Source organism: Berghia stephanieae, chromosome 7, assembly GCF_034508935.2.
Source record: "Berghia stephanieae isolate SIO BIC M18660-M18661 chromosome 7, UCSD_Bste_1.3, whole genome shotgun sequence".
Taxonomy (NCBI): domain Eukaryota; kingdom Metazoa; phylum Mollusca; class Gastropoda; order Nudibranchia; family Aeolidiidae; genus Berghia; species Berghia stephanieae.
Window position 1 is genome coordinate 8344458 of NC_088366.1, and position 12500 is coordinate 8356957.

General features: G+C 36.0%; 1 protein-coding gene across 2 annotated transcripts in view; it reads right to left on the reverse strand.

Moving 5' to 3' along the window:
• Positions 1-12500, reverse strand: part of LOC144976634 (D-aspartate oxidase-like) — a 26540-nt gene that overhangs the window by 13152 nt on the left and 888 nt on the right. The window contains exons 1-5 of one of the 2 annotated variants that reach the window (XM_078920934.1): positions 10564-11163; positions 8780-8976; positions 7886-7997; positions 7255-7334; positions 2333-2398 (exon numbers count right to left, since the gene is read on the reverse strand). In XM_078920934.1, the coding sequence (XP_078777060.1) occupies positions 2333-2398; positions 7255-7334; positions 7886-7997; positions 8780-8973 (452 nt within the window). In that variant the 5' untranslated portion in view covers positions 8974-8976; positions 10564-11163. Of the gene's footprint in view, positions 1-2332; positions 2399-7254; positions 7335-7885; positions 7998-8779; positions 8977-10563; positions 11164-12500 lie in introns of those variants that run through there. The other variant, XM_078920933.1, reaches the window with a different exon arrangement.

Here is a 12500-nt window from a genome sequence, read left to right on the forward strand (position 1 = left end):
AGAGTCATTCACATCGATCGATATTAAAAGGACGAGTTTTCTGGCCAAATTTTCGAAATATGCTTCTTTTCAGAGTTAACTGGGTAAAAATATGTTGTTTTTTTTCTGTTTTTTTTTTTTTGTTTTTTTTTTGGGGGTTTTTATTGTTTTTGTTGGGTTTTTATTGTTTTTGTTGGGTTTTTATTGTTTTTGTTGTGTTTTTATTGTTTTCGTTGGGTTTTTATTGTTTTTGTTGTGTTTTTATTGGGTTTTTGGGGGTTTCTATTGTTTTGTTGTTGTTTTTTTGTTGTTTTGTTTTGTTTTGTTTGTTTGTTTGTTTGTTTAGTTGGTTTTTTTGGCGGGGGGGGGGGGAGGAGGGGAGGGCTTGTGGTATGACAATCACTTTCAGATAGAAAAGTCCTGGGTTCGAGCATAGTTGAGTTGAGTCTTTGGAAAAGGCTCTCTACTCACATTCTCTCACCGCATTCATGTGCAAAACGAGTACCTGGTCGATTACAGCGTTGTCTCTGTCCCAAAACAAAAGTAATATCGCCTAACACAGGCGTCACGTCACGTTCTATATCATGGTACGTGTTGCTCTTGGTCAGGGACCCATTGTAAAGCGCTTTGAGCACATTTAGTGCATATTGCGCTATATAAAAGCTCAATTTTTTATTTTTTTATTTTTTTATTTTTTTATTATTTTTTTTTAAGCGCTTTGAGCCTTGTTTAGTTTAAATTGCGCTATATAAATGCTCAAGATTTTTAAAGTTTGTTTGTTTTTTCTTTCCGAGTATGCAGCAATATTATTGAGTAGTAAAACCAATAACTAGAGGTAGTAGTAGTAGTAGTAGTAGTAGTAGTAGTAGTAGTAGTAGTAGTAGTAGTAGTAGTAGTAGTAGTAGTAGTAATAGTAGTAGTAGTAGTAGTAGTAGTAGTAGTAGTAATAGTAGTAGTAGTAGTAGTAGTAGTAGTAGTAGTAGTAGTAGTAGTAGTAGTAGTAGTAGTAAGTAGTAGTAGTAGTAGTAGTAGTAGTAGTAGTAGTAGTAGTCGTAGTAGTAGTAGTAGTAGTAGTAGTAGTAGTAGTAGTAGTAGTAGTAGTCGTAGTAGTAGTGGTTTGTTTGTTTTTTCTTTCCGAGTATGCAGCAATATTATTGAGTAGTAAAACCAATAACTAGAGGTAGTAGTAGTAGTAGTAGTAGTAGTAGTAGTAGTAGTAGTAGTAGTAGTAGTAGTAGTAGTAGTAGTAGTAGTAGTAGTAGTAGTCGTAGTAGTAGTAGTTTGTTTGTTTTTTCTTTCCGAGTATGCAGCAATATTATTGAGTAGTAAAACCAATAACTGGAGGTGCCAAAATGAGTCAATAAAATGGAGATAAAGATAAAGGGAGTAAATCTGACTCATATATTATATATTCTGTGTTTGAGTGCGATGCGTTGTCTAGAAATGTGTGGCTTACAGTGTCAAATGCTGCCGTATAGTCGATGAAGGTAACGACAGCTGGTTTGGACTCGTTGATGAGCATGTCAATACGATTCAATAGTCTGATGTCAAGCCGCCCGGCAACGGCGGCCATCGTGGTTCTAAACAAAGAAAATCATTACTTTTTATTCTTCAAGCTGGCTAGAACTTTTCATATGTCTTGTGATCAGGATGTATAAAAGTCAAAACAAGATCATATTTATAATGTTTTTATCCTCTGGATACGCTTTTATGCTCGCCGGAGAAATGTTTCATACAGGCGTCCGCCATTGTTCCGATAGTTTAGAGCCAGTGTTGCTAAGTTACCATGCGTCATTAGGAAGGAAGTGACGTTACGACTATTGAATCCTATTACAGCAGACAACAGTTTATAGGCGTGACAGAGTAGGCAAATTGCACGGTAGTTTTTGAAGTCATCTCTGTCCTTCTTTTAATAAAGCATATATTTGTGTCAGTGCATGACATAATCAGTCGGAAGGTGAACATTTTGGATTTGCATTGTTTGGCATTTTCTGAAAGAATATGCTCCCCAGAGCATTTCAATCTTTATTTGAAGTAAATCGAGTGATTTTTCATGAAGTTATGGTCAGATGTATGGGGAAGGTATCCAGCAACTTTTCTCAAATTTCATACATTTTTCAACTTGATTAGCTGTAAAATATTTAGATGAGAAATTAAGCTTTGATATTTCCCGAAGATGTACAAAAAGGGTTGATTTAATCATTTATGACAAGAACTCATTTTGGATAAAAATTGACCTTCTAACTAAACTTGGCAATATCTCAGTTCAAACCTTTTCACCATCCAACTGATTATGTCATTCACTGTAACATTTACTCCTTTTATCTTTATCTCCAATATTATAGAGACTTACTTAGCCATGAGCCAGTCCATGTAAACGGGAAGTTCCACCAGAGGGCACGTAGCGATATAGCCGTGTCTGAAATAGATAGATATGATAGAAGAAGAAGAAAAAACTATGAGATTTTAATATAGATAACTTAAAATATATACCTTTATAAAGAACATTTTCAAGTTTTACCATGCTCAATGCGTTTTTATTTAGTCACCCATTATTATTAGTGTTATCATTATTATTATTATTATCATCATCATCATCATCATCATCATCATCATCATCATCATCATCATCATCATCATCATCATCATCATCATCATCATCATCATCATCAGCATCATCATCATCATCATCATCATCATCATCATCATCATCATCATCATTATCATCATCATTATCATCATCATCACCACCATCATCATCATCACCACCACCACCACCACCACCACCATCATCATCATCATCATCATCATCATCATCATCATCATCATCATCATCATCATCATCATCATCATCATCATAACTAAACGAATAAATTGATTTTTTTTTAAATAAAGAATGTGTATGAAGATGTGTCTGAAATGAAATGAGATGACAATATATAATGCATTATAACCCGATCACCTTGTCCCAAATATTATCAACAGCATTGTTCGTTTTCACCAGTTAACATTCTACTCCAGAAAAAAAAAACAACTCGTATTTAAAAATTTGGCCAGAAAACTTGTCCCTCAAATATCGACAGATTTAAATAATAACAAGCTTTTATATAGCGCAATATCCACTAAACGTGCTCAAAGCACTTTACATGGGGTCCCTGGCCAACAGCAACAGTTAACATCTAGGATGGGACATGACGTGAGTTAGGCGATATTACAATTTTTTTCTCGGACAGAGACAACGCAGTTAACGGCCAGGTACTCATTTTACACCTGAGTACGGTGAGAGAAAGTGAGTGAAGAGCCTTTTTCCAAGGACTCAACTATGCGCCGAGCGAGGCTCGAACCCAGGATTTTCCGATCCGAAAGCGAGCGTCATACCACTCGACCACATAGCCGCACAAATGACCCTCATATTGGCGAAAACTCTTAAACCTGGGACTTCGGTAAAACGAAGTCCCAGGTTTGAGAGTTTTCGCCAATATGAGGGTCATTTGTGCGGCTATGTGGCCTAGTGGTATGACGCTCGCTTTCGGTTTACCGAAATCCCAGGTTTTAATTTTTTATGCCAAGATGAGGGTCATTTAAATCTATCGATATTTGAAGGACGAGTTTTCTGGCCTAAATTTTAAATACGAGGTTTTTTTTCAGAGGACGGCAGTTTCTGGTTAAAGAAGATAAAGGGTCAGAAGCACGTAGAAGCACACGTTGAGACAGACCGTGAACATAGAAGCACACGTTGAGACAGACCATGAATGTACAAGCTCACGTTGAGACAGACCGTGAACGTATAAGCACATGTTGAGATAGATCGTGAACGTACAAGCACACGTTGAGACAGACCGTGAACGTATAAGCACACGTTGAGACAAACCGTGAACGTACACTCACACGTTGAGACAGACCATGAATGTACAAGCTCACGTTGAGACAGACCGTGAACGTGTATAAGCACACGTTGAGACAGACCGTGAACATACAAGCTCACGTTGAGACAGACATACGGTTTCATAATATCTAGAGGTCACGGTTACGAGCATCCAGGTCAAATGTAGGCCAAATTGGATTACAGTAAAACACCGGTTATTATGAATCACCTTTAAAAAATTGTAATATCGCCTAAGAGGCGTCACGTCTCGTTCTACATGTTACGTGTTGTTGTTGGTCAGGGAACCTTTGTAAAGCGCTTTGAACACATTTAGTATATAGTTCGCTATGAAAAAAGCTCTATTTTTTAAATTAATTTAGCAAGTAAGCAAATTCAAGTCTAATATTCGTGTTGAAAGCAAAACACAAATACGCACACACACACACACACACACACACACACACACATACATACATACAAACAGACATTCACACACAATTACACTCACTCGCTCGCTCACATGAGCTAACATAAAATAAAAACTTGATCATTTATATATTGTGCAATAGCCACTAAACATGCTCATAGCGTTTTACAAGAAGTCCCAAGCCAACAGCAACACTTAACATCTAGGATGAAACACGCCGCCGCTTAGGCGATAGGTATTATATTTATTTTTCCACGTCAGCACGTTTCGTTTCTCCACGCCCGTTAGTGACAACTCTGTTATGGATCAAGTATTAATTTTAAACCTGAGCATGGTAAAAGAATGTAAGTTAACAGACTTTTCCAATGACTCAACCATGCGCTGTTTGGAAATCATTCATCTTAACTACGCCACTAACACATTATTTCATTCATCTGTGGTGTTTCATTCATTCTGTTTTGTTGGGGGAAACCCGAAACGTTCATTTGATCTGTTTTTGTAATTAAATTGAAGCTTACAATCGATTTCACATTATTATTTATTTATTCGAGCTTCGAGCAGCAGCATTTACATTAACCGCTATTTGGAGTAGGACTCAAACTTTGGACCTTCGGGTCTAAAGGTGAGTGTAATACTAAAAAGACCATATTATAGCAACAAACATAAACATACAAGATAAATACAAAGACAACATAATCACAGAGTATGACATGAGGTTAAAACTTGAGCTTTTGAGCGTTTTTATATATAGCGCAATATCCACTAAACGTGCTCAAGGCGGTTTACGAAGGGTTCCTGACCAATAGCAGCACGCAACATATAGTAGTAGTAGTAGTAGTAGTAGTAGTAGTAGTAGTAGTAGTAGTAGTAGTAGTAGTAGTAGTAGTAGTAGTAGTAGTAGTAGTAGTAGTAGTAAATGAGTACGGTCAGAGAATGTGAGTAAAGAGACTTTTCCAAAGGAAAAAACTATGCGCCGAGCGAGGCTCGAACCTAGGTCCTTCCGATCCGAAAGTGACTGTCATTCTCATCATACCACCGGACCACATAGCCGCACTTATGAAGTAAATAAAATAAAATAAATAAAATTCCCTTTATTTATTCCATAAGGGAAATTTGTCTCTAGGTTCTATTCCAAATGAAGACCGGAATAATCCAGGCGTCAACCGCAGTGCAGCTCCGCAAATTGCGCTAGGTTGAGTGAGGCGACTTGCTCAAGGCCACACACGCAGCGGTGGGTGATCGAACTCAGTACCTTTCGGGTAGGAAGCAAAGGCCGTACCCCTGCGCCACGCTGCCCCCTGACACCCTGTGACCCCGAGTAAAACCACGCTCCAATTTTATCAGTGAATTTTATTATCAATGCAGATAAATAAAAAAATAAAAGATAGTCCGTCAATGATCATTATATTATTATCGCCAGGTCACGTAAGCCCTAACAAGCCTGCCTGTCACGTAAGCCCTAACAAGCCTGCCTGTCACGTAAACCCCCTATAATCGTTTAGTCTCGGTAAAATGTAGGGCAAGGTCGAGGACAATAAAATACAGTTAACCCTCTCCATACCAACTATAGGAAAATCGTCACATTCGTTACGATACAACCAACATTTTTCTAATTCACATTTCTTTTGTACATCATAAAATTTAAATAAAATGAACACTGTGTTGTAGAGTATGTTTTGCTAAAGAAGTTATGTATAGCAAAAAGTTTATTGCTATTATGTCAGAACGATAAAAAAAAAATCTATATTTGTCTTAGTTGGGTGTGAAGTTTTTGGGAAAATCCTGAAAATGGCTGGTAAGGAGAGGGTTAAGTAAGTCATTCGTAACAGAGTTCAACAGCCGTGAGGTCACTTCTATTCCCTCGTAATGACGCATAGTAACTGGTTCTAAACTATCGGAACAATGAATGGCGGACGCTTTAATTTATCTCCATCACCGCCCTTATGAAATACTTCTCCGACGAGCATAAAAGTGTATCCAAAGGAGAAAAACATTATAAATCTGATCATGATGTGACTTTTATACACTCTGATTGCATAACATGTGAAAACGTTCTAACCAGCCTGATGAATAAAGAGTACTGTTTTGTTGGGGTTTTTTTTTTGTGTTTTAGAACCAAGCAACACTTAACATTTATGAAAGAATCATGAGGCGCCGCGAAAATGGCGCTATTACAAATTCTTATGACAGAGACGACGCTGTTGCCAGTCATGTACTCATTTCACGCCTGAGTATAGTGAGAGAATGTAAATAAAGAGCTTTTCAAAAGGATTCAGCTATGCGCCGTTCAGAACGGCACTCAAACCCAGGACCTTCCGATCCGAATACGAGTGTCTATCCCCAAACCACCACTCTCATTTCACACCTGAGTATAATTGAAGAATGTAAGTAAAGGAATACTACTACTACTACTACTACTACTACTACTACTACTACTACTACTACTACTACTACTACTACTACTACTACTATTATTATTACTACCACTACTACTACTACTACTACCACTACTACTACTACTACTACTACTACTACTACTACTACTACTACTACTACTACTACTACTACTACTACTACTACTACTAATAATAATAATAATAATAATAATAATAATCCCACTACTACTACTACTACTACTACTACTACTACTACTACTACTACTACTACTACTACTACTATTACTACTACTTCTACTACTACTTCTATTACTACTACTACTATTACTACTACTTCTACTACTACTACTTCTACTACTACTACTACTACTTCTACTACTACTACTTCTACTACTACTACTACTACTACTACTACTACTACTACTACTACTACTACTACTACTACTACTACTACTACTACTACTACTACTACTACTACTACTAAAGGAATAAACCTTTCGCTGTTACAGCAGGACTAGAACTTGGGAGCTAAAGGTCAGAAGGTGATGTGCCATTCCACAAGACCTCACGGCTGTATCATGACTTACTTGAAACTTCGACCAAACCTTCTCACGTCTTCTAAGTCCATTTTCTTGACGTTGATGACGCTGTCCAGGTATATCGGTTTCTGGTGAGCATTTGTTTTGGTTGAAGTAGTAGGAGAATACAATATAAACAATGCTATTAGTGGTAGTGGTGGTAGTAGTAGTAGTAGTAGCAGTGGTAGTAGTAGTAGTAGTAGTAGTAGTAGTAGTAGTAGTAGTAGTAGTAGTAAAGTAGTAGTAGTAGTAGTAGTAGTAGTAGTAGTAGTAGTAGTAGTAGTAGTAGTAGTAGTAGTAGTAGTAGTAGTAGTAGTAGTAGTAGTAGTAGTAGTAGTAGTAAAGTAGTAGTGGTAGTAGTGGTGGTGGTGGTGGTAGTAGTAGTAGAAGTAGTAGTAAAATTAGTATATAAATGGATGACTAAGTTGTACATTAATAAATCATCAAATTATTTTGTAAATAAATAAACGATATTGAACAAATAAATATATCAATCAATTAATCGATTAATTCATTATTCAAAAAATTAAACAATCAATTAACTTTTTTTTTCACAAAGTTTCAAAGTTTCAAAGTTTATTCAATCTTAGGCTGTCGCTAATAAAATAACTAATCCAATTAATAACGGCCAAACACTTACCTCATCATTATCCGTCAACTGAAATCCACTCACAAGACTGACCCCTGCCTCTCCTGCCTGAGCTGAGAACGCCAAACCAAAGAAGTGGTCAGAACTGTCCTTGGCCCATTGTCTACAAATGAAAATTACAAACTGGCATTTTACTTCTTTTTTTTTTTTTCGCTCTTTCACTTCCAAAATAATCTAAATATTAATTTATTATTTAATTTGTTGTGCAATCTTTTCAATTTTCAATTTATAGTGACAGTGTTGAAATTATTCATATATAAAGCTGTGAAACCGCTCCTTATTTATAAATACCTACATCATATTATTTCCATTTTCTATTTATCTTACTGTGTAAATTATAACACGTCTGTACAAAATATTTCCTTTTTGGGATGCAACAAAGTATTATTATTATTATTATTATTATTATTATTATTATTATTATTATTATTATTATTATTATTATTATTATTATTATATTATTATTATTATTATTATTATTATTATTATTATTATTATTATTATTATTATTATTATTATTATTATTATTATTATTTATTATTATTATTATTATTATTATTATTATTATTATATTATTATATATTATTATTATTATTATTATTATTATTATTATATTATTATTATTATTATTATTATATTATTATTATTATATTACTTATTATTATCATTATATCATTATCATTATCATTATCATTATCATTATCATTATCATCATCATCATCATCATCATCATCATCATCATCATCATCATCATCATCATCATTATTATTATTATTATTATTATTATTATTATTATTATTATTATTATTATTATTATTATCATCATCATCATTATTATTATTATGATGATGATGATGATGATGATGGTGGAATGGTGTTACATACTTGCCAATGTGAGTTGGAATTCCTGCGGGAGCAAAAGGCACGACTTGACCCCCGGAGCCATAACTATCGGTGTGTCGATGGGAACGGTCCCTCACGATGGTCACCCTACATCCTGTCGGAGACGGCATTCTTTCCTGGAGGGCCACGGCTGTGGATAGCCCAATCACTCCTGCGCCAACTACACACACGTCCATTGTCTTTTGAAAAAAATATATTTAAAATTGAGCTTTTATATAGGGAATGAGATTAGCGGAAGAGTAGCGTCCCTTGATTGGACGTCACCCATAGTCTGTGACGTCACCGGCGGAAAAGTTATTAGAGAGAGAACGTCATGTTGGTTGTGCGCATGCGTCTCTCGTCCTCGAAACAACCAACGTGACGTCCCCGGTCAACAGCAACATTTAACGTGTAGGACGGGACATGACGCCTGTTAAGCGATATTACAATTTTTCGGACAAAGACAACGCTGTTAACGGCCAGGTACTCATTTTACACCTGAGTACGGTGAGAGAATGTGAGTAAAGAGCCTTTTCCAAGGACTCAACTATGCGCCGAGCGCGAGGCTCGAACCCAGGACCTTCCGATCCGAAAGCGAGTGTCATACCACATGACCACATAGCTGTACAACAAGTCAACAGCAACACATGTGAAAAGGTGTTATTAAAACTCTTTATTTATTTTATTTTTTTCGAAAAGACAATGCTTTTACCGACAGGTACTCATTTTCACCTGAGTACTGTGACACAATGAGAGTAAAGAGCCTTCTCCAAGAACCATTAATCTACAAGTTACCATAGGATCTATAGACAGAATGAAGATGACATCACTCAGGCCTTTGTTATTGATTTTTGCCATCCATGTAAACGAGTAATTCTTACTAAACTGTATTAACCTTACTATATAAACGATCATGGTTCCACATGGTTTGTGTCTTGGTCCGTTATATTTCCGGATGGCAATGTTCTGAGTTTCTAAGCCAAGCGCATACTATCTATAATATTCCCCCGATGGGACCACCAGCTTTTTATTTCATTAAGTGTAATTCGCCAGTTCAGCGTCTTTTTATTCCCCTTACTTAAAGCCTACAGCCAAATACTCATTCGCATCTGGGTTGAGTGAGAAAATCTGTAAAAGTGTCTGAACCAATGACAGAAATCGAGGCCAGTTGTTTTGTTTTGTTGTTTTTTTTTTTTTGTTTTTTTTTTTTTTGTTCGTTTTTTGTTGTTGTTTTTTTGGGGGTTTTTTGGGGTTTTTTTTGTTTTTTTTTTTTTGTTTTTTAAACAGCGCCACCCATTCGGTCACTGATACTGATAAATGATCACGTCCAACATCGCTTGATTTTGTTAGTCGATGAGACATCGTTCAGCAAACCAACCCCCTGATCTATGTATGTTGTGCGCTGGACTAAGAAACTCACAACATTGCCATCCGGAAATATAACGGACCAACACGCAAAGCTATGTGTAACTGTAACCTTGAACTTTTATTGTCAGGTTAATACAGTTTAAGTTTAGTGAGAATTCCCCTTTTCTTGACAAAGGTGAATCATCATCATCATTATCATCATCATCATCATCATCATCATCATCATCATCATCATATTTTTATCATTATCATCATCATCCTCATCATCAGAATCATCATCATCCTCATCATCATCTCATCATCATCATCATCAGAATCATCATCATCATCATCATCATCAGAATCATCATCATCCTCATCATCATCATCATCATCATCATCATCATTATCGTTGAAATACAAAGTAAAAATAATCTTACCTTGTCAACGTGACAATATTCCGTGTCCTAATCAATAAAATATCACACAACACTAGGAAAGTCTTGTCGTTGATGATCATTCTTATATATGATGAGTTACACACACACACACACACACATACACACACACACACACATACACACACACACACACACACACACACAGTTGTCAATGAACAAGTTGGAGATAAAAATTATTAAACCCAGGCTACACACACACACATACACACACATACACACACACACACACAGTTGTCAATGAACAAGTTGGAGATAAATTATTATACCCAGGCTACACACACACACACTCACACACACACACACACACATACTTACATACACACACACGCACGCACGTAGAGATAACAATACAAACCATTCACTCCTTCACGGTGAGACTGAATAAAAATTTGAATCGTGATACTTAATATATTATTATGTGTAACAATGATGTGTAATGTGTAATGTGTTTTTATGAGTTGTTCTCACTAAACTGTATTAACCAGACTATAAAAGTTCATGGTTACACTGAGTTTGTGTGTTGGTCCGTTATATTTCCGAATGGCAATGTTGTGAACTCCTTGGCCAAGCGCATTCTATCTATAATGAAATTGACGTCACTCTAGACTTATTTATTTTTGCCATCCGCGTTTATGAGTAATTCTCACTAAACTGTATTAACCAGACTATAAACGTTAATGTTATACATACATAGATTTGTGTGTTGGTCCGTTATATTTCCGGATGGCAATGTTGTGAGCTTCTCAGCCAAGCGTATACTATCTATATTAACTTTCCATGTGCTCGAGGTCATTGGTCACATTGCAAAATGTGCTTCAAGTGACCCACATAGTGAAAAGTGCTCACAGTTTTCGAAATATCTAACATCACGATTGGTCATTTTGTTCAGTTTGACACATGGGTATGTTTACAACTGTCAATAACAAAGCAGCGTGTTTACATTTTTAATGAAATATCCAATCGTTGTACAGCAACAAATCATGTGATTGATGACTTGGTTGGACGAAAACATGAATATAGATCGCTCCCAATGAATGGGGGCGATCTATAGATAGAATGAAGTTGACGTCACTCTGGACTTTGTTTTTATTTTTGCCATCCGCGTTTATGAGTAATTCTCACCAAACTGTATTAACCCGACTATAAACGTTAAGGTTACACATAGTTTTGTGTGTTGGTTCATTATACTTCCGGATGGCAATGTTGTGAGCTTCTTAGCCAAACGCATACTACCTATAGATGCTGTGCGCTTGACTAAGATACTCACAACATTGCATCCGGAAATATAACGAACAAATTGGTTTGTTTTAAACAATTTAGTGAGAATCACTCATAAACACGGATGGCTAAAAACAATATCAAAAAACCTGAGTGACGTCAATTTCGTTTTCTATCTATAGATAGTATGCACTTGGCTAAGAAGCTCATAACATTGCCATCCGGAAGTAAAACGGACAAACACACAAAACTATGTGTAACCATGAACGTTTATAGTCAGGTTAATACACTATAGTGAGAATCACTCACAAACGCGGATGCCAAAATACAATAACAAAGGCTTGAGTGACGTCAACTGCATACTATCTATAGGTAATAGGTATGCACTTGACTAAGAAGCTCACAACATTGCCATCCGGAAGTATAATGGACCAAAATACAAAACTGTTAGTAACCTTGAACGTTTATAGTCTGGTTAACACAGTTTAGTTAGAATTACTCATAAACGTGGATGGCAAAAAAAAACAATAACAAAGACCTGAGTGACGTCAACTTCATTCTATCTATAGATAGTATGCGCTTGGCTAAGAAGCTCACAACATTGCCATCTGGAAGTATAATGGACCAAAATACAAAACTGTGTGTAACCTTGAACGTTTATAGTCTGGTTTAGTGAGAATTACTCATAAACGTGGATG